The sequence below is a fragment of the Desmodus rotundus genome, chromosome 9, assembly GCF_022682495.2.
Source record: "Desmodus rotundus isolate HL8 chromosome 9, HLdesRot8A.1, whole genome shotgun sequence".
In the NCBI taxonomy this organism is placed as follows: domain Eukaryota; kingdom Metazoa; phylum Chordata; class Mammalia; order Chiroptera; family Phyllostomidae; genus Desmodus; species Desmodus rotundus.
In genome coordinates, this window is record NC_071395.1 from 109798792 (window position 1) to 109820058 (window position 21267).

General features: G+C 42.6%; 1 protein-coding gene and 1 pseudogene across 2 annotated transcripts; both read right to left on the minus strand.

Moving 5' to 3' along the window:
• Nucleotides 1-307: 307 nt before the first annotated feature.
• On the minus strand, nt 308-14803 carry SUMO2 (small ubiquitin like modifier 2). Of its 2 annotated transcripts, XM_053911329.2 has the most exons (4): nt 14640-14803; nt 12896-13027; nt 7101-7172; nt 308-967 (listed from the first exon to the last, which is right to left on the minus strand). In XM_053911329.2, exons 1-4 carry the CDS (start codon nt 14658-14660, stop codon nt 905-907), a joined length of 288 nt encoding a protein of 95 aa, XP_053767304.1. In that variant the 5' UTR covers nt 14661-14803; the 3' UTR covers nt 308-904. The 2 variants fall into 2 exon arrangements, with proteins under 2 accessions (XP_053767304.1, XP_053767303.1); XM_053911328.2 differs by lacking the exon at nt 7101-7172.
• A 2739-nt stretch (nt 14804-17542) lies between these two features.
• On the minus strand, nt 17543-17637 carry LOC112298950 (U6 spliceosomal RNA; annotated as a pseudogene).
• Between the last annotated feature and the right edge of the window lie 3630 nt (nt 17638-21267).

Here is a 21267-nt window from a genome sequence, read left to right on the forward strand (position 1 = left end):
CAGCATGTACACACGCACCGTCTCGGGGAGTGGTTCAAGAAAAGAATGCTTAGGAGTAAACCCACACATTATGACTTTTTTTTTTCCTAGATAAGTTGCATATTTGGAAATGCCTAAGCTTTTTGAATAAACAGGAGGCTAAAACATCCGTTGCAAGTCATCTCTATAGCTTTGTTACTGTTTTGCTAGCCAGAAAAAGCAGCTTTATTTCTTCCTTGAAATGTTACTTCCAGCAGGCCTATTGTTGTCATGTCTTTTCCTAAATTTCAATTTTCTATTTAATATTCCTCAGAATAAACAAAACAGCTCATTTTAAACAAGAAGTTTATTTAAACAACAAGACGCTTGACTTGAAGGGAAAACTACCTAGGATTCATTTCGTTTAGAGTAATTTACCCCTACTTAAAGACAGATTGCCCTACATGTAACAGCTACGTACAAAAAAGTTATAAAATTGTCCTTGGTTTTACAATGATAAATGAAAAACATTAAAATTCTCCAATCAAACAAGGTATGCAAGGATTTTTATGGTGGTGTCTTTTTTGTTAAAGAGCGAGAGCAAAATAACTTACTGGAATATAAAGGTAAGAGCTGAATGAGCATGCCACTAATGGAGAAAGGGGGTGTCTTCACAGAACCAGTATTTTTCCCCATCCCGTCTCCATGTGATGTCAATCAAAACATACCATTGGCCATTTAGTTTTTTAAAAAAAATGCAAATGCTTGTGCACATACATCAGTTACTTTATGTACAATAAAGGAATGGGGAAAGGGAAATGAAAGAATAGAGAAAACTATACTGTAGTAGTCAGGATGTGGTGGAACCAAATTGCGGTTTTCTAATTGAGAATGTCTTCTTGGTCTGGAGGAACAGAGTTCTGAAGTGAAGGAGCAGGTTCCCTTTCTAGTAGACACCTCCTGTCTGCTGCTGGAACACGTCAATTGTATCTTCATCCTCCATTTCCAACTAACATAAAGGAAAAAAACAAATTGAAAGCCATTGATTATTCAGCTCATAAAAGTTGTAATTATCGTCCTGGCTGGTGTGGCTCAGTGGATTGAGACTGTGAACCAGGGGGTCACCAGTTCAATTCCCAGTCAGGGCACATGCCTGGGTTGTGGGCCAGGTCCCTAGTGGGGGGCATGTGAGAGGCAACCACACATTGATGTTTCTCTCCCACTATTTCTCCCTCCCTTCTTCTCTCTAAAAATACAATAAAATCTTTAAAAAAAAAAAGGTTATAACTATCACTGAGTTATAAATATAACTGAGCCAGGTAGCTCAGTTGGTTAGAACACTTCCCCAATACACCAAGGTTGTGGGTTTGATTCTCCAACCAAGGTATATGCAAGAAGCAACCAATGAATAACTGGAACAACAAATCGATGTCTCTCTCTCTCTCTAAAATCAATAAATAAAATTAAAAAAAAATTGTAACTATCAGACCTAAATATCCTGAAAAACTGCATAAGCTTCACCCAATTCCAATGTTCATTAGTTTCAACATCCCAGAGGCTAATTAAGAATCGGCCTTGGGTTTAAGTAACTTTTTACATGGTCTTCTTTGTGAAGATTATAGAAAACTTAAGTTTTTCAGTTAAAAACTGAATGTGTCTGCCCTGACCAGTATAGTGTGGCTCAGTTGGTTGGGAATTGTCCTACAAAGAGAAAGGTCCCAGTTAAGGCAGATAACAAGAGGCAGCAGATCAAAGTTTCTCAAATTGATTTCTCTCTACCTCTCTTTCTCCCTTCCCTTCTAAAAATAAAAAAAAATCTTGAAACCCCCCCCCCTGATGTCTACGAGTTAAGTCACCTCCTGCAATTACTGAAAATTAAGAGTTATATGTGTAAAGGATCTCACTGCTATGTTGTTTACACGGGCAAAAAACAGGAAATAATCTAAGTATCAAGAGAAACCCAATGAAATATGATACAATTATACATGAAACACCACACGGCTGTTATTGAAGAATAAGCAGAGGGACTTCTGGTCAAGTTGGCGGCATAGGTAAACACGGCTCACCTCGTACAACCACATCAAAGTTACAACGGAAACAGAACCACCAGAAATTGAGCTGAATGGAAGTCTGACAACTGTGGAGTTAAAGAAACCACATCCATCCAGGCTGGTAGGAGGGGCAGAGACAGGGACCAAGCTGGTCCCTCATCCATGTGTGGTAGATAAAAATTCGGGAAGAGTATCTCAGGAGCGAAGAGTCCCAACCCCACACCAGGTCCCCCAGCCAGTGTTCCAGTGCCAGGGAGATTAAGTCCCTCTAACTCCTGGCTGCAAAACCCAGCAGGATTGAGTTGGTAGAAAAAACTTCTATAGTCCCAAGCAGTGCCCCATAAAGAACGCTTACATGGACTTACTCAGACTCACTCAGTCCTCTGAGCTCCAGTACCAGGTTGATAGCTTGAAAGGCACCGGTGGCATACAGGGAGGAACTGAAGTGTCTGGCATCAAGGTGGGAGCTGGAGGACAGTTTTCTCCCAGACAGAAAGGTGGGCAGAGAGACTACTGTCCATTTTCTGAGCCTTCCTCCCACAGAGCCACAGAACCAGCCTGCAAGTTATCATATCTCAGACTCCATCAACCTGGCTAATACTGTTTGCCCACCCTGGAGATCCTGAGTCCCACCCAATATACAACATGTAAAAGTGACATTCCCATTTGAATGGCTGGTCTTGGCTAATGCTTCACAACTTCCTAAATCCTCTCAAAACAAGCAACAGCTGGTCTCAGTGAGACCCTAGCACCCCCCATATCTCTTGCTAAGTGACCCCAGGCCCAGCATTTGCAGTAGCCAGAGTAGATTCACAGCTTGGCTTCGCCTGGGGATCTCCAAGGCCAGCCCAGGTAGCAGCCATCTCTGACTGCTTTATAGCTCAGGAAGGGTGGCCCTAGACAGAATACCAGTGGGAGCTGACCTTGACCTGCACCACCTGTGAAACCCCAGGGCAGCACACCCAGTGGACCAGCTATAGACCACGTCAGAGCACCACCACCCTGCCCCTGCACAGCTGATGCTCCACAGAGGGCAGAGGTGGATGGTCAGTGGGTCACAGCTAGTCCTTGCAGCTGACTGGCCTGGATAAATCCCTCCCACTGATCTGCCAACAGCAACCAAGGCTCAGAACTTCAAGAGGAGTGTGTAGTCAGCCCACATGAAGGGCACACCTCAAGTACCCAGCTTGGGTGATAGGGGAGGCTGTGCAACTGGACCCTGGACCTACAGCCAAGATTGCTCTACCTAACAAAGCTGTCATTTAGAACCAAAGGGCAGATAAAGAGCTTCCCAGACAAGAAAAAACTAAAGGAGTTCATCACCACCAAACCATTATTATATGAAATGTTAAAGGGACTTTTTAAAGAAAAAGATCAAACCTATGAACAATAAAATAGCAGTAAATACGTATCAACAACGGAATCTAAAAGAAAAAATAAGCAAACAAGAAGAGAGACAGAATCATGGATACGGAGAGCATTTTGATGGTTGCCAGATGGGAGAGGGTGTAGGGGAATGGGTGAAGAGGTGAGGGGGTTAAGAGATAGATACAAATAGGTAGTTACAGAATAACCATGGGCTGTAAAGTACAGTATAGGAAATGGAGTAGTGAAGAAATTCCCATGACCCATGGACATGAACAATGGTGTGGGGTACTGGGTAGAAATAATCAGGACAACTGTAATAGTATAATCAATATAATTTAAAATGAAATAAAAAAATAATAAGCAAATTTACTCAAGTAGAAATATCCCTAGGATACTAGTATTAGGCTAAAGACAAAATTTAAAAACCAAGCAACATTTGTGTTTTTAAATGTATCTGTCTATAACATGAATATATCCTTGCTTGTGCACAAAACAGTGGTTACCTCTATGCAGTAAGGGAAAGGGAATGGATAAGAAAACACTGGTTTTTAAAAAACACCTAATTTAGCCCTGGCTGGTATGGCTCAGTGCATAGAACACTGGCCTGATTCCCAGTCAGGACACACGCCTGGGTTGCAGGCCAGATCCCGGGCGGGGGGGTCGTGCAAGAGGCAACTACACATTGATGATGTTTCTCTCCGTCTCTTTCTCTTTCCTGTCCTGTCTAAAAATAAAATTAATTTTTTATAACATTTTAATAAAAACCGATTTAAATTTTAAAATGCTATTCACAAATTAAGTTTGCAAGATCACTACTCATACATTATACATAAAACAACCATGTTGATAGTAGAAAGGTTTTGGTACATATGGCAACAATATAAAGTACATAAGCTTTGTAACGGTTTATTTTGCTGACAATTACCCTTGAAAATTCCTTTCTAGCCCTGGCTGGAGTGACTCAGTGGATTGAGCTCTGGTCAGCAGACCAAAAGGTTTCCAGTTTGATTCCCTGTCAGAGAACATGCCTGGGTTGCTGGGCAGGACCGCAGTTGAGGGTGTGTGAGAGGCAACCAATCCATGTTTTTTCTCCCTCCTTTCCCCTCTAAAATAAATGAAATCTTGATCAAAAAATCACAGCATTTTTTTCCTAAAAGCTGGTTAATTTTGTAGGTAAAACAAACTTGAGCACCTAAAGACAAGGAAGAGAACTGTTTCTAATGAAGTTGAAATATACTCAAAGTAGAGCTAAGACATTAACATATTAATAACTGAGTTTTGATCCCATCTTTTGTAAAATGGAATAGCATTCAAGCTATGAGAATTAAATAAGCAGAAGAAAGTAACAGAATCATGGGCACATAATAATAATACTGCTATTAAAATTGGCTAAGAAAAACAAACTGGCTGATAAGATTTACTAATTTATTACAATTCTTTAATTTAATATTGGGAGAACAATTCTAGTAAGTCGATTTCATTCTAAAATAAATCCTAAATACTAAAATGAGTTCAATTCCAAATTCATTTGAAGATTTTATAATGAAGTTCTGAACAAATCCTCCTCACAGTTTAGTATTTGCAAAATTATGATGCGGTGGTGGGTGAGGACTCCATAAGACAGAAAATACACTGCTAGCCCTGGCCAGGGTAGATGGGTTGGTTAGAGCTTCATCGCAATACACCAAGGTTGGAGGTCAGGGTACATACAAGAAATCAACCAATGAATGCATAAATAAGTGAAACAACAAAAATCTATGTTTCTCTCTCTCGTATCAATAAAAAAAGAATTAAATAAATAAGAGCCCAGTGTGACTCAGTGGATTGAGTGCTGGCCTGCCAACCTCAAGCTCGCCAGTTCGAATCCCAGTCAGGGCACATGTCTGGGTTGTGGGTCAGGTTCCCAATTGGGGGCATGTGAGAGGCAACCAATCCATGTTTCTCTCCCACTCTTCCTCCCTCCCTTCTGCTTCCCCTCACTCTAAAAATAAAATCTTAAAAAAAAAAAAAAAAGAAAGAAAATACATACTAATTGTCACAGTTTAGCACAATGGATTCTTTTTATTATTTTAAAACAATCAAAAGAGGTCTTCAGACTATTTACTGAAATAAACTACTGGAATGTTAAGTTTTACAGTTAAACTTTAAATGCCTTCAAAAGATAAGAGCTTTTTGTCTTTCATCAAGAGAATTCAGCTCCTCCTTGTGGCTAGGGACTATAACTGCTCCTTAGAGACTCACCAACAGAAATTTCTTCAAAATATTCTCCCATCAAGTATAACTCAGACATTTCAAATTTTTGAAGATTATCAACAAAACCACAATCTTGATGTGCTACTTACTCATACCGTATTTATCACTGTCTAGTTTTTATGGGGTGATAAAAAATTTTAAAAATACTTGGGCTCTAATTCAAATTTCCAATTTAAGTTTCTGCTTCAAAAACATTTTTCCACCCTGGCTGGTGTGGCTCAGTGGATTTAGCACCAGCCTGCAAACCAAAAGGTCACAACTGGATTCTCAGTCTAGGGCACACACATGCATTGCAGGCCAGGTCCCCAGTAGGGGGCGCGCAAGAGGCAACCACACATTGATGTTTCTGTCCTTCTCTCCCTCCCATCCCCTCTGTCTGAAAATAAAATCTTAAAAAAAAAAAGACAAAATTCCACCACCCCCACCCCCCAACAAAAATAGACGTCTTAAATGCAACTTAAAAAGGTAAAATGAAACAAAGAGCTTCAGGACTAGAAGACAGCCCAGCAGATGTCTTACAAAGTGACGGAACAACTGAAGTGATGAGGGGTCAGACAGCATGATCTTTTATAGTGAGGGTCTGGAAAGCAACCTACTGTCAAGAGCCCTCTCTCTCAAACTAAGCTATCAAGAGATCTGTAGTGATTGTCATCCATTCCCCTCAGTTCACAAGGATAGGTAAAAAAAAGTTCAGCATGAGTGTTAAAATGGTCAGAATTGAAACCCAACTGGTTCACAGAACCCACTATGATTAGCAGTTGCAGCAACAAAAACAAGGAAAACAACCCTGGCCAGGTAGCTCAGTTGGTTTGAGCAATATCCTGATACACCAAGGTTACAGGTTCTATCCCTGATCAGATCACATACAAAAATCAAACCATGCATAAATAAGTGGAACAAGAAATCCATGTTTCTATCTCCCTGTCCCTTCCACCCTCTAAAAACTCAGTAAATTAGCCCTGGCTGGTGTGGCTCAGTGGATTGAGCTCCGGCCTGTGAACCAAAGGGTAGCCTGTTTGATTCTTGGTCAGGGCACATGCCTGAGTTGTGGGCCAGGTTCCCAGTAGGGGACACATGAGCAGCAATCACACATTGATGTTTCTTTCCCACTCTTTCTTCCTCCCATCCCCTCTCTCTAAAAAAAATAAAATAAAATCTTTAATAAATTTTAAAAATCAAATTAAAAAAATAAAAGAAACAGACATTGGAAAAAATGGTTTAAAGTAATTAAATGACCTAGTAGCTTTACCAAGTGATAACCAGATGTTTTTAAACTACTGGTATTTCCTCCATCTATTTCTATTTTTTTCTTTCTGTTCCCCTTTGATCATATTTTACATAGGCCTGAAATGAGGTAAAGAATTATATTCCAACATCTGAAAGTTCACAAATAAACAGAGCTATTGAGAAAATTACCAAAAGAAAAAAGAAAAACATTGATTTTTCTGGTTAGCACAAAGGGAGTTTTACCTGTGCAGGTGTGTCTGTTTCATTGATTGGCTGCCCATCAAATCGGAATCTGATCTGCCTCATTGACAAACCCTGGATGAGAGAGTTTAAAAGCAGTCAGAATGCAAAGAAACAGTGAAAAATAAAACTACAGGCATATTTAGCCATGAAATGTATTAAGAGAGAGACCTAAATAAATTATCAATATGCTACCAACATTTCTATGTGGGTAAAAAGATTTGGGGTGCCTTTCACTTTATCTTTAAACTATATTTGATTTTCTTTGGAGAAATGTTTTTTAAATAAAGGTCTTCTTTAAAAAAAAAACTGTACTGCTTTTGACACCGTAGCTACTCCAAGCTTGAATAGATCATACCTTGAGTCAGGCAGTGTATTTAAGATACTGAAAGGAAATGTGAAGAGATGCATACAGCAATATTCCTCAATGCATGTTAAAGAACTCTCCAGAAGAAAAATACCCTTAATAGTAACGAAAACTAGACGTCACCTACAAAGGTATAATATTAAAATAAAATTTTGCCCAAAAGCTACTTTACCTTCACTTTTATCCTAACAGTTCCTACCACTATGCACAAGTAATCTATGCCCCAACCCAACACAATGCAAGCACACCAAGTTATTTAGTAAGTTATCCTTGGGAAGTTGGGACATTTCCACTAGAACACAAGACAGTACCTGTCCTAAAAGCATCCATAAGACCACAATCTACTCATAATATTTCTGGAATAGCTCAAAGGCAGCTGCTTTTCAATTTCCTTTTTAGTACCAATACTTACCTAAAGCTTCACTTCCTACTTGTCAACCTATCGCTAGAAAATAAACTTCAGGCCCTCCCTGACCAGGTAGCTCAGTTGGTTAGAGCATTATCTGGATACACCAAGGCTGCGGGTTTGATGCCTGGTCAGGACACAAATAAGCAGCAACTAATAAATGCACAAATAAGTAGAACAAATCAATGTTTCTCTCTCTTTCTCTAAAATCAAACCAAAAAAAGATGATAATCTTCAAAAAAGAAAATAAGCTTAGTGAATAGGAACCCAGACTGTCTTGGTTACCTTGTACTCCTTGTACATGATAGGAGTAAATACTAAATACTGATGGAGTAAGATGGAAAAAAAGCATTAGCCATCTAACCTGCTTCATTTTTTACTTAAAAATTAATCTAGTCCTGGCTGGTGTGGCTCAGTGTATTGAGCTACTCATTATGAACCAGGGGTCACAGGTTATTTTCCCAGTCAGGGCACGTGCCTAGGTTGCGGGCCAGGACCTCAGTAGGGGGCCATGCAAGGGGCAACCACACATTCATGTTTCTCTCCCTCTCTTCCCCTGTCTAAAAATTAAATAAAAATCTTTTAAAGTAACTTAATCTAATGCTATTAAATTGGGAAAGATAATAAAAAGGGAATTTTAACCCTGACCAGTATGGCTCAGCTGGTTGGGCACCGTCCTGCAGAGAGAAGGTGTGCTGGTTTGATTTCTGGTGCAGGTACAGCTGAGGTTGCAGGTTCAGCTGCCACTCAGGGTGCACATGGGAAGCAACCAATCGATGTCTCTCTCCCTTTTTCCCTCCCTTTCCCCACTCTCTAAAAATTAAATAAAATCGTTAAAAGGAGGGAGACTTTTTAAATTATACTACTAGAATTATACTTCAAGAAATTTGTATATGCATTAAGAAGATAAATAAGCCTAAAAATGCCCCTTATGCAAAAGAGGATTCCAATGTTTTACTTATGAAGCATTACCTTCCTAACAGGGGTAGGGAAAAGGGGAATGGAACACAGCAGTGCAGCTGCTGGTAACTGCAGCCAAATGAAGACAAGATAGAAAAATAAAGTATCTTTGGAGGTATGTTGTAAATACATTACCTTGAAAGACAGCTTTCTAGAAAGCATCTTACAAAGTCACTCCTATATCATGCTCAAATTATAATTACTGTTACACAAACTCTGTGCCTCAATGAATATTTAAGAAAAGAGAGAATTAAACTGAGTTCTTAGGACTAAAAGCATCCAAAGTGCTGAACAAATACTTGCATTAATACCTGTATTCCCTTAACAAGGATCTGCTGAATCTGTCTTTACAACTACCTGCATCATGAAGATCATACCACTTGCCTTCAAACTCCAGCCTGACACCAGTTTCAGACTAAGCCCTGTCTAGAGGAACACAAGTAACCCCCCACCAGATAAGTGACATCCACACCTTAATTCCTCACGACTTTCAATTTTAGTTAGCAATTACACAAAGCAACCAAGAATTCAATGCCAAGTATTAATTATCAGGTATTTTATTTATGAACACTCCACTGAAGACTCCTCGCTTCAAGAAAACACTAAGCACCTTCTATATGCTGGGTTCTTCCTTCACTACATCCAGTGGTAAGGCCATAAGGCCAATGGTCTGGCCTTTCAAAGTAAGTGGGGGAGGTGGAGGCAGCGTCAGAATGTAAGCACATTCTATTTATGTGTAAGCACACCTGTTTTATGCTTTTCCTCATCAATGAAAGACTTTTCTACAGATCAAAAGTCCAAAATTCAGAAATTTTGTAAGATTGCATAAACCATGTAAACTCAGTGACATTAAACCAGTACTTGGGCTCCTCTTTTGAATAAATCTCATCCCTGAGGTTTAGTTTTGTTGGAAGAGTTGGGTGAGCTTATCTCTTTGGGTCCATTTTCTCATTTCACAAAAAATGAGCTAGACAGAACCAATAAATCTGTGTTCTCTGAAACCACCTGACACTCCATGAAATGATGTTAGAGTAAATCCACACCAGAATGGAAGTGCTCTGAATCAGTTAGCTGAAGGTTACGCAGCTGATACAAAGCAGGCAAACTCTAATTCTACATGTGAATGAAAAGCTGATTTATGAACCAATCTCTGGAGATACTAGTTTGAATGTTCCCTATCATTTTACAAGCATTTAATGAACATGTTCGATATGCCAGGTACTGGTCTAGGTTCTAGAGAAACAGTGAACAAAAAGGCCCTATGCCCACAGAGCTTACGTTTGTTGTGCAGACACAAATACAGTGATTAAAAAAATAAAACAAATGAGAATGAGAGGATTGAGTGATGAGAACAGGAGCTCTTTGAATTAATCAGAGACATCTCCAAGGTAATAACTTAGCAAGATTGGAAAACGGTTGAAGGCTCAGCTATAATATCCAACAAAAATATCTGAGCCATGTATGTATTGTAAATTTTCTAGCTGCCACATTAAAAGTTAAAAATAGGTAAAATTTTAATAAAATATTCCAACTCAGCCTATTCAAAACCTATTTCAGCCCTGACTGGTGTGGCTCAGTGGATGAGCACCAGCCTGTGAACCCAAAGATCACTCGTTAGATTCCCAGTCAGGGCTTATTCCCAGGCAGCAGGCCAGGTCTCCAGTTGGGAATGTGCAAGAGGCAACTGATGGATGTTTCTCTCCCTCTCTCTAAAAATCAACTTAAAAAAATTTTTAAAAACCATAATTCAATATGTAGTCAACATTTTCAAAATTGAGATATTTTATTTGTGCGAAGTTTTCAAAATCTGCCATGTTACACTTTATAGCACATCTCAATTTGCACTAATCACATTTCAAGGAGTATTCACATGTGGTTTGTGGCTACTATCCTGGACAGCACAGGTTTAGGCAGAGAGCAGAATGTGCTGATGGCTTTTATGAGTTAGGAAGCACCATCAAGGATAACCCCAAGGTTTCGACCTCACTAGATGTTGAATGGTGCTATTTATTGAGTGGAGGACACCAGAGAAAAAGATTTCTAGGATAAAAATCAAGTCTTCTGTTGCATGTTCAATTTGAGGTAAAAAAAATTCTAACTATACAAATTAAAGAAATATTCTAGTGTTTTAATAGCCTGTATCTACACTTAAGAGGGGAATCAGCCCAATTAGGATATAATTCAACTTCCTCTTCCTTGGAATGTGAGGAACAATTTGAAACCGAACACAGATCTTGTCTCACTCAAAACTTCAAGATTTTTCCCAAATTAAGAGGAAAATAGAAATAACCGTATCTTCAAAACCTATTTGCATTCCCACATATGCATTGGAATTGTTTTATGAATTACCAGTGCTGCTGCTTCCTGTAGTGCAAATTAAGAGTGGCCCCAAACAAGTTTAGTCAAATATAAGCCTAATAACGGAAACAATTCAAGGAAAACTGTATTTGCACTGGGTAATACACCAACCTTATTTTAATATAGCAAAAAACCCTCAATAAATCCTTGACTGTCCCAGCAACATGATCTTATAACACAGCCTCCCATAGGGACAATGTGGAATACAGAGGATGGGCTACGTGTTTTTGTTTTCCTGGCACATAGTATAATGCCCCAGCACATGGTAGGCATCCGGTAGTTACCAGATAAATAAAAAGATCCTTTAGGGCCTCTATAAGAAATATGTCTTTATTTTTGTAAGTGCTGAAAAATATGACCATTTGCCCTGGCTGGTGTAACTCAGTGGATTGAGCACGGGCCTGAGTACCAAGGGTTCATGGGTTTGATTCCCAGTCAAGACACATGCCTGGGTTGTAGGCTAGGTCCCCAGAAAGGGGGCCCGAGACAGGCAACTACACATCAATGTTTCTCTCCTTTCTCCCTCCCTCCCCTCTAAAAATAAAATAAAATCTTTTTTTTTTTTTAAAAAGCTGACATATAAAAATATAAGAATTATAAGCACAGTATTTCCTTATTATGTTATAAATAAATCAAGACATAAAATAAAGCTTCAAGTTCAAAAAGGAATTTATACCTCCAGTCTCTTTCAAATGCTTTTGTATCTCATGGAGGAAGCTCAAGTTTCAACTCAAACTCAATTTCCCAACTTCTGCAGGTTTAAGCCTTATTCTATTTTGAGCCTATTTTGGGGAAAGTTTGCTATGCAGGTAAGTTGTTTTAGTCTAAAAGAATGAGTTTCTCAACTTTTATATATTATATATTCAGGGTTGAGCAAGAAAAATACTCCTGCCAGGTTATTACTGTATTAACTGATCTACCAGAGTTTTTGTTATACTTGCAAAATTCATTTTTAAAGTTACATTGTTATAGACTCATAACAAAGGGAAGCTTCTTTGTCTTAAAGTTTGCATTTACCTCCTAGCATCTGTTCCCTTCTACTTCCTCTTCTTGATGCCTAGTTACTATTGTCTTGAGTAAAATGCAAATGTCTCTAATATAAAAATGTTTATGTTTGGCTCAGGTTAAATTTCATGACCTCTATTATTAGTGTAAAAAGGAAATATTAAAATTGTACATGGTCAGGAAAATGGCAATGTCCTTAAGTGCACATTTAATGGTTTCCAAACTGCTTAAAATACTCAAAATGTATTGACCTAAGTCAAATTTTAAGTGAATTAAAAAAAAAAAAAAAAAGGATGGGGGGAGAGCTATTATAAGGGTACTGAAGAGTAATGGAAAAAATAAACAAAGATTATATACCTTAAAAAAAAAAAAAAAAAAAAAAAAAGGCCTGACCAAAAGAGAGCGTCACAAGAACATTTACCTTGTTCTTATTTTCTTATACTCCCTTGGAAACCAACCACATCTTGAGGATAATAGGATGCATTTGTGGCACAAGACTAGAATCATACATTAACCAAACCATCCTAGAGGTTTTCACAAAGAATCAGCACACCAAATGTATGATAAAGGACTTAAATGCATGTTCATTCTGCCAAAGCCGGTCTATTGTATTATGCTAGTCTAGTTTCTATTTCGTGAAAATAAGGTTTGTTTTTTATTTAAGTAAGTTTTATTCAGTGAAAGTGCACGTCAGTTCCTCACCTGTCGTTCACAATAGGCTTTCATTAGTTTACTAAGTGGTGTATGCCTCTTAATCTTAAACTGCACCACAGAACCATCCTGCCCCGCCACCTTCAAATTAATATGATCGTTGTTCTCAGTCTTGACTCCTTCCTGTTGAAAGAAAAATAAAAGTATAATTTGGAAAATGTGAAAAACAAACACCTTTTAAAGCAGGCGCAGCCCAAGTTGCTTCAGAAATCAACAGGTTTCTCATTCTGTATGATATAAGAGCATATAGATGTTTTCAGCCGCTGAAATCAATCTGAAAAATGAGAAATCCTCCAGCAACAATATCAAATAGCTGTCACAAACAGAAAGAAACCTCACGCAGTAAGTTCAGAGGCAACAATCGATTTTAAAAGATGGGTCCCACTCAATTTACTGCAACGCTCTCTTGAATTGTCCAAAATGGCCTATTTTATGTCACTTTCAAAATCTTTTCCTTAAACAGACTAAAAACGAGCGTTCTTTCGCTTTTCATTGTACTTTAAGTACAGAATGCAGTGCGGGGGGGGAATCTAGAGCTTGCAATTCAAAACTCATTACAATTATCTGATTAAAATCACTAAACTCGGTTTTATAACTTAAATATCAAGCTACATTAAAAAAAAACAAACAAACCCTAGGCTACCCTGATACTCCCTGAAGCAGCGGTAAAAAGTCGGAACCACTATTAACGTTCGCCTGTATTAGCAATTTCATTGTTTATTTTTAGTTAAGAGCTCCTATCCTCCCCTCCCCTTTGTTGACATGAGTCAAATGCAGTTTTATTCCAAGTCTTCCTTGCAGATTTCGACCCAATCTGAAGTTCACCAAAATCAAGGGTGGAGGAATTCTGTCGCCCTTAAAGTCACTTCAGAGAGGAAGGGGAGAATGTCACAGTAGAAACCAAAGAAAAGTCCCGCGTGCCAGGTAGAAGCGTGTGCCCCCGTCCTCACGGGGAAAGCCTCCTGGTGCATCAAGACCGCGTTGAAAAGTTAAGCCTTTTCTAGTCTCTAAAAGGTACTAAGTCTCTGCTCGTACATCTGCCTCCAACTTCTCGAAACCGCATGGTCTCCGCGGATTAAGGGTTATTTAATCCCCAAGGAAAAACCCCGGCCCATCCCCCTCTTGGGACTCCGAGGTCTTTAAAGTAGGAAATACTACCCGGGAATCCCCGGCCCCTCACGACGGCCCGACAGGCATCCGGCTTCCAACCCATCTGCAGCCCATTGATTCGCCCCGAACCCTCACCGGGCCACTGCCGCCCGGGGCAGGGGTCCCAAGATGCCCGCGGCTCTCATCCCCGTTGGGGGGAAGTTCTGAAGGGAGGGAACTCCCCGCCGCCGAGGAGGCGGCAAAACCCGCCGAAGCTCCGCGCGGGATCCGAGGAGGGTGGGGACGCTGCGCGCCTTAACGCCCCTCCTCACGCGCGCCCGCCGGGCCGGGCCCTAGAAGCCCCGCTCGCAGCCGGTTGGCCTGCGAGTGTCCGCGATCCGCCCGCCCTACTCGCGCCCGGCGCGCACTCCGAGGCGGCCGGGGGCGGGGGAGGGCGGCGGGGCCTCCTCCGGCGCGGGAGGAAGAGGGGAGGGAGGAAAATGGCGCGGAACGCCCGGGCCTGAGCCGCGGCCGGCCCATGGGGGACCCGGGGAGGCGCGGGGAGCCCGCGGCGGCTTGGGCCAGCCCCCGGCCCGCGCCTTGACCACGCCGCGCGGCGAGGCGAGGAGGCCGGCGGCGAGCTCACCTTGGGCTTTTCGTCGGCCATGGCGAGCGCCGGAGTCTCCTCAGCTGCCGCTTCACAAAAGAGGTACCAGGTCCGCACCGAAGGAGCACACAAGCAGCACCAGGAGCGGCAGAAGAAGGAGGCGGCAGCCGTGGAGGAGTGAGAGGGCGCGCGCACGTTGTGCGCTCCCTCCCCCCATCCTGCGTGCGCGAGCACGAGCCGCCAGGCCTTCCCATTGGCTGCCGCCTCGCGGGAGCGCGCAACGCTTACATAACCACCCCCACCCCCCACCCGCCCCGCGTTGCCGGCCCTGGGCCGGGCGCCCGCAAGGCCGGCGGGAAGAGGCGCGGACACGCGCACCCTGCCCGCCGCGGGGGCGCGCCTGCTCTGGGCGGGGCTGTATTGTCCTTCTGTGGTGGAGCTTAATCAAAATGGCTTCCAGCTGGTCCTCGTTGAGGACGAGGAGGCTTGAGGCCTAGACGTGAGACGCACGCCGGGGAAGGCCGACTGACTGCACGAGGACGGGGGAACCTAGAGCATAGCCCCAGCATGAGGTTCTACGAAAAAAAAATCCCCGTTGCTCATTGGGCCGAATGCAGTTTTCCCCACGGTTAGAGGAACATGACACTTCTCTCAGCCAGCCTCTCGTCTTTGGAATTGTAAACCTTCAGCCTCAACCCGCTTCCCACCGCTGCCTTGCCTCAGTGCGGTGACTGCTAACGCACTGCTGGTAATCCTATACTTTGGCCGGCTGAGGAAAAATGTTCGTTCTACAAAGTCCTGACTCGTGGCCTGGCCCCCAACCTCCAAGAGGAAAGAGAACCCATCCGCGAGAACTACCCGCTATCAAGCTTCCAAACCAGTCAGCCAGGTCCCTCCCGTTTTAGGAACAGGTCCTGGCCTCTGTGCAGTGGATTCCCCCCAACTCCTCCCAGTAGGTTTTATTATTTTCTTTGTCCCAGTATGTTCTTCCAGTCCGTCAGCGTAGAAAAAGACTCAATTCTATTTCCATCATAAGTTACCACCGTATCTCTCTCCATTCTTGGCCAAGCATCTTGAAAAAATGTCCATGCCAGCTGTCTCCACTCCCTCACCTCCCACTCACGCCTCAGCCCGCTGCAATCTGGTGCTGTCCCTGCATGGCCGCAAAAGCTGCTCTCTGCAAGGTCACCGCAGACGGCGCGAATCCGCGTGCCTGCTGGGCGTCGCTGCGCTTGACCTCCCTCCCTGTGGCGTTGGTCTGTGTGCTTCCGGTCTGTCTTGGACCCCTTTGCACTCCCCCCCCACCCCTCCTTAAATGTTCCTTGGGTTTTGTTATAGACCTTTTCTCTTGTTCTATTCTCTCTCCTGGGATGATTTCACCCACTTCCGTGACCATCTTTTTGTTAGTGCTTTTCAAGTCTGTATTTCTAGTCCAGATTCTTTTGCCGTGCTTGCTTCCAACCTATACATCCAACTGATTCTGAACATCTCCACTTGGTGGGTGTCCCAAAACCACCTCAAACTCAGCAAACCTCAGCTAAAATTCCTTACTTGACCTTCTCCAGCCTGCCCCTCTCCACCGTTCCGATTCAGGGGACGGCACGCCATTACCACATAGCTCCAAGCCCGGCAGGGGGCGTCCTTGACATTGACTCCTCCTTTCTGTCTCGCACACATTCCCGGTGCAATCCACCTCCAAGTCTTCCCTCTGTCCAGTGTCCAGTCTGGGTTAGGGACCTTAGATGTAAGACAAGCCAAGGGGCAGGGGGAGCCTAAGTTCAAGTCAACTCTTCCCAGGGCTACTGCAATTGCCTCCTAACTGCTCTTTTTCTTAATCCACCCATCCATGAATCCATTGGTTGCCTCTTGCATGAGCCGGGACCAGGGAATTGAACCCCAAACCTTGGCGATTGGGACAATGCTCCAAACAACTAAGCTACCCGGCCAGGGCTGTACCTGAATTGAATAAGAATCCACTAGGACGCTGATTTAAATGCATAGTCTTCCTGTGCTAGCCCCTCCTTGTCCCCTTTCCGCCATCTTTCCCGTGCCACCGTAACGGTGCTTGTGAATGTCCTGGCTGATGCTCTCAAGAATATCTACGATGCCGAAAAGAGAAGCAAACACTGAGTTTCTATTAAGCCGAGCTCACAAGTCATCGTGTGTTTTCCAACTGTGATGAAGCATGGTTACGTTGGCGAGTTTGAAATTATTGATGGCCCCAGAGCCGGGAAACTGTTGTGAACTTCACAGACAGGTTGAACAAGTATGGAGAAACCAGTCCCAGGTTTGATGTGCAACTCAAAAATCTAGAAAAATGGCAGAATAACCTGCTTCCGTCCTGTCAGCGAGGATCATGGACCATGAAGAAGCAAGACAAAAACACACAGGAGAGGAAATCCTGAAATTCTTTTTTCTAGGGATGTAATACATAAGTGCAAATAAAATGCCTCAATGGACAATAAATAATAAAAATTAAAAAGTAAATGCATATTCTTGGGCACTGGAATCCCTCCTTTTTTAAAAAAATTGTTTTTATTGATTGATTTTAGAGAGAGAGGAAAGGAGAAAGAGAGAAACATCGAATTGTTGTTCTGCTCATTAATGTACTCATTGGTTGATTTTTGTGTGTGCCCTGACCAGGGATCAAACCTACAACCTTGGAGTATTGGGATGAAGCTTTGACCAACTGAGCTATCCAGCCAGGGGGGATCCCTCCTTTTAAATGACATTTAAAACTTTTTTTGTTTATTGATAATAGAGAGAAAGAAACCTCTATTTGTTCTACTTATTAAATCATTCATTGGTTGATTCTTGTATGTACCCTGACTGGGGATTGAACCTACAACATTGGTGTATCAGGACGATGCTCTAGCCAAGTGAGTTACCTGGACAGAGTTAGTGTTCCCTCCTTTTTAACAAGCTTCCCTGGTGGGGTTTTTTTGTGTGTGTTTTGTTTTGTTTTTTTCTGTGTCATCCTTGCTCAGGGGCCATCCTAATCTCTGTATTGTTCTAATTTTAGTATGAGAGCATGTCCCTGGTGATTCTTAGCACACTAAAGTTTGAGACATGAACCATTATAAAAACACAATAAAATAAGCTTCTACCACTCCTTGGTTCAATGGCAATCCTCTACCTCATATAAGTCCAAAACTTTTATAAGACCTACAAAGCCCTTGTCCTGGCTGGTGTGCCTCAGTGGATTGAGTGCTGGCCTGTGAACCAAAAGGTTGCTGGTTCGGTTCCCAGTTGGAGGGCATGCATGGGTTGTGGGCTGGGTCCCCTTTGGGGGTGTGCTAGAGGCAACCACACATTGATGTCTCCCTCCCTCTCTTTCTCCCTGCCTTCTCTTCTTTCTGAAAACAAATTTAAATTTTATTTTAAAAAAGACTTATAAAGCCCTTTAAGAGCTAATCCCGGTTAACCACCCTAGCTCCTTCTTATCATTTCCACCTGGAAGCCTCTGCTTGTTCAGTCACATTCAATTTCTTAGGTTCCTGAATGCGCCTGCTTTCTGTCAACTCTAAGGTTTCGTCCATCACAAGTGCTCAAAGATTCACTGAATGCATCAGTAACTTGAAACTATCACATGCAAAAGCCCTGTGCTAGGCATTGGGGGGACAAAGAAGAGCAAACTCCCTGACTCAAATGTAATTTGGTGGGGTTGGGGGTGGGCTAGGTAGGAAACACATGAGAAGTGAAAGGGGAAGAGAACCAACTGTCATGCCTTGGGCACTGAGTGGGAGTTAATAATAGTTCATTTTCTTCTTACACAAATCCTTTTAAGCGAGTCTACTATTTATTTGCAACTGAGGCTCAAAGGAGTTGAGTAACTTACCCAGTATTACACGGCTGGCAGGTAATGTTGATTGAGCTTCTACTGTATGCCAGGGAATGAACATGTCGGGTGCTGTGCCAGGTACCGTAGAGAAAGAGAGAGATGCTTTCCTTGCTTTCCTGAGCCCAGGTCTTCTGTCGCCATCACACACCTTCCCAGCCCTGCAGAACCATCAACGAGGACTACGTCACATCCAACTTACCCTCATTAGTACATGGGGACTTCCAGTAATCAAATGCCTATTTAGTCTTGAGCTTCTGGGTGACAAGTGTGCCCTACAGTGTGCCCCCTCTCCCAATGTATGCTAAATTACAAAACTACCTTCAGGCAGTTGTAGAAGAGTTCCTACAAAAATTAGTTAAGCATATTTAAGTGTGTGAGCAATACGTATTCCAATGGCAAACTGGAATTCTCTGAGCTGAGTCTAGGGGATCTACTAAAATCGTATACTGAGAGTCTCTTTCCAATTTCCAGGGGGTGGGGGGAAGATGTGAAAAGACAGAAATTTCCCAACATAAAGTTTCTCCCTCCATCGTTTTCGTAGGGGTAGGAAAAGGGTGCTTTGGAAAAAGAAAGTGCAAGGACTACCATATGGAAAAAAGAGTAGCGGCAGACATTCATTCAGGGACTCCCATGTGGAGATTCTGCACCAAGCCCTTAATCCTCACAAAGCCTGTATCACGCATATCCCCATTTTACAGATGCAGAAGGTGAGAGGTGGAGAGGTTGGACAATTTGTTCACCCAGCTTAAAGTGGCAGAGACAGTATCATACTGAACTCAGGGGCGCTGACTCTGAGCACAGCACTTGGTTACTGTAGCACTGCATCCAGGCCCCTGTGGAAAGGCCGCAGAGAGAACACATGCAGAAAAATATCCTAGAATGATGCCAGGAGCACCAGTCAAGTTGCTTTGACATGAATTTTCGTTTGGTTGACTCTCTCAGCAGAAAGGAGTTCCACAAAACCTGAGACATGTCTGTCTTTTTTCCAGTTTTGTTCCCAGCACTTTGTATCAGGCCCTCGATCCTAATGGGCCAGTGAAGGGATAAATGAGCAGGGACTTGTGCAGTGAGCAGTTTTTACCATGAGGGCGTAACTAGGAACTTGGGCAAGAAAGGCCTAATTTTTCTAGAATGGAAATTAAATATTAATAACTAGTGTTAAGCCCTGAGTGGTGTGGCTCCGTGACTGGGCATCACCCTACAAATCAAAAGGTTGCTGGTTCAATTCCCATTCAGGGCACATGCTTGGGTTGTAGTCCTGGTCCCCAGTTGGGGGCATGAGAGAGGCAACTGGCCAATGTTTCTCTCTCACATCCATGTTTCTCTTCCTCTCTTTTTCCCTCCTTTCCCCTCCCTCTGAAAATAAATAAATAAAATCTTAAAAACACACACACACACAACAAAAAACTAGACTTCTGGCCTAGCTGGTGCAGCTCAGTGGATTAGCACAGAACTGCGAAGCAAAAGGGTGGCCAGTTCTATTCCCAGTCAGGACACATGCCAGGGTTTTGAGCCAGGTCCCCAGTAGGGGGTGCACGAGAGGCAACCACACACTGATGTTTCTCTCCCTCTCTTTTTCCCTCCCTTTCCCCTATCTAAAAATAAATAAATAAAATCTTTTAAAAAATAAAATAAAAAAGAAAACTAGACTTCTGGTCAAGATGGCGGCATAAGCAGACATGGCTCAAGTCCTCACACAACCACATCAAAATTACAACTGAAACATAGAACAACCATCACTAGAACCATTAGAAATCCGGTTCAACGTAAGTCTGCCAACTCCGAGACTGAGTCGAATGGAAGTCTGACAACTAGGGAGTTAAAGAAACCACATCTATCCAGACTGGTAGGAGGGGTGCAGACGTGGAATGGGCTGGTCCCACGTCTATGTGTGGTGGATAAAAATTCTGCAGGGGTATCTTGGGAGCAAGGTGTCCCAGCCCCACACCAGGCCCCCAACCCAGGATTCCAGTGCCAGGAAAGTAAGTCCCCCATATCTGCTGGCTGCAAAAACCAGTGGGGATTGAGTTGGTGGAAGAAACTTCTGGAGCTCCAAGCAGTTCCTCTTAAAGAATCCACATGGACCCACCTACTCAGAGTCACTCCCTGTGAGCTCCAGCATCGGGGTAGCATCTTGAAATGATGTGTACCACGGGTACAAAACACTTATTATAAGGATACTCAAGGAACTTAGTGAGGACCTTACATGAATCAGAAATGAGGGATACACTAACTCACAGGTGGCAAACACAAGGCCTACGGCCTAAATCCGGCCCTCCACCTTGTTTTATCCAGCCCGGCACCTTGTTTCTACCTGGCGGCAGTGTCGAGCTCTCACTTAACTGTTAAGGAATAGTTACATTTATACAGTCCTAAAATTATATTCGGTCCTTTGAAGTCAACCACAAGGCTGATGTGGCCCCCCAGTGAAAATGAGTTTGACGCCCCTGCACTAATTGAAATAAAGAACAATTTGCAGGAAAACAATAGCAGAGTGGATGAAGCCGAAAATCAAATTAATGATTTGGAACATAAGGAAGCAAAAAACAGCTGCACATATCATCAACGAGAAAAAAGAATCCAAAAAAAATTGAGGACAGTATAAGCAGCCTCTGGGACAACTTCAAGAGGTAAAACATTTGCATCATAGGGGTGCCAGAAGGAGAAGAGAAAGAGCAAGAAATTGGAAATCTATTTGAAAAAATAGTGAAAGAAAACTTCCTTAATTTGGTGAAGAAAATAGACTTGCAAGTCCAGGAAGCACAGAGAGTCCCAAAAAAGGTGGATGCAAAGAGACCCACTCCAAGACACACCACAATTAAAAGG

Excerpts from the sequence above, each read along its gene's own strand:
- SUMO2 (XM_053911329.2), bottom strand. The coding sequence starts at position 14,660 with ATGGCCGACGAAAAGCCCAAG. Across the intron at positions 7,173-12,895 it reads AAGCCTATTGTGAACGACAG|GGTTTGTCAATGAGGCAGAT; the intron begins GTGAGGAACTGA and ends TCTCTCATCCAG. Across the intron at positions 968-7,100 it reads AAACAGACACACCTGCACAG|TTGGAAATGGAGGATGAAGA; the intron begins GTAAAACTCCCT and ends CCTTTATGTTAG.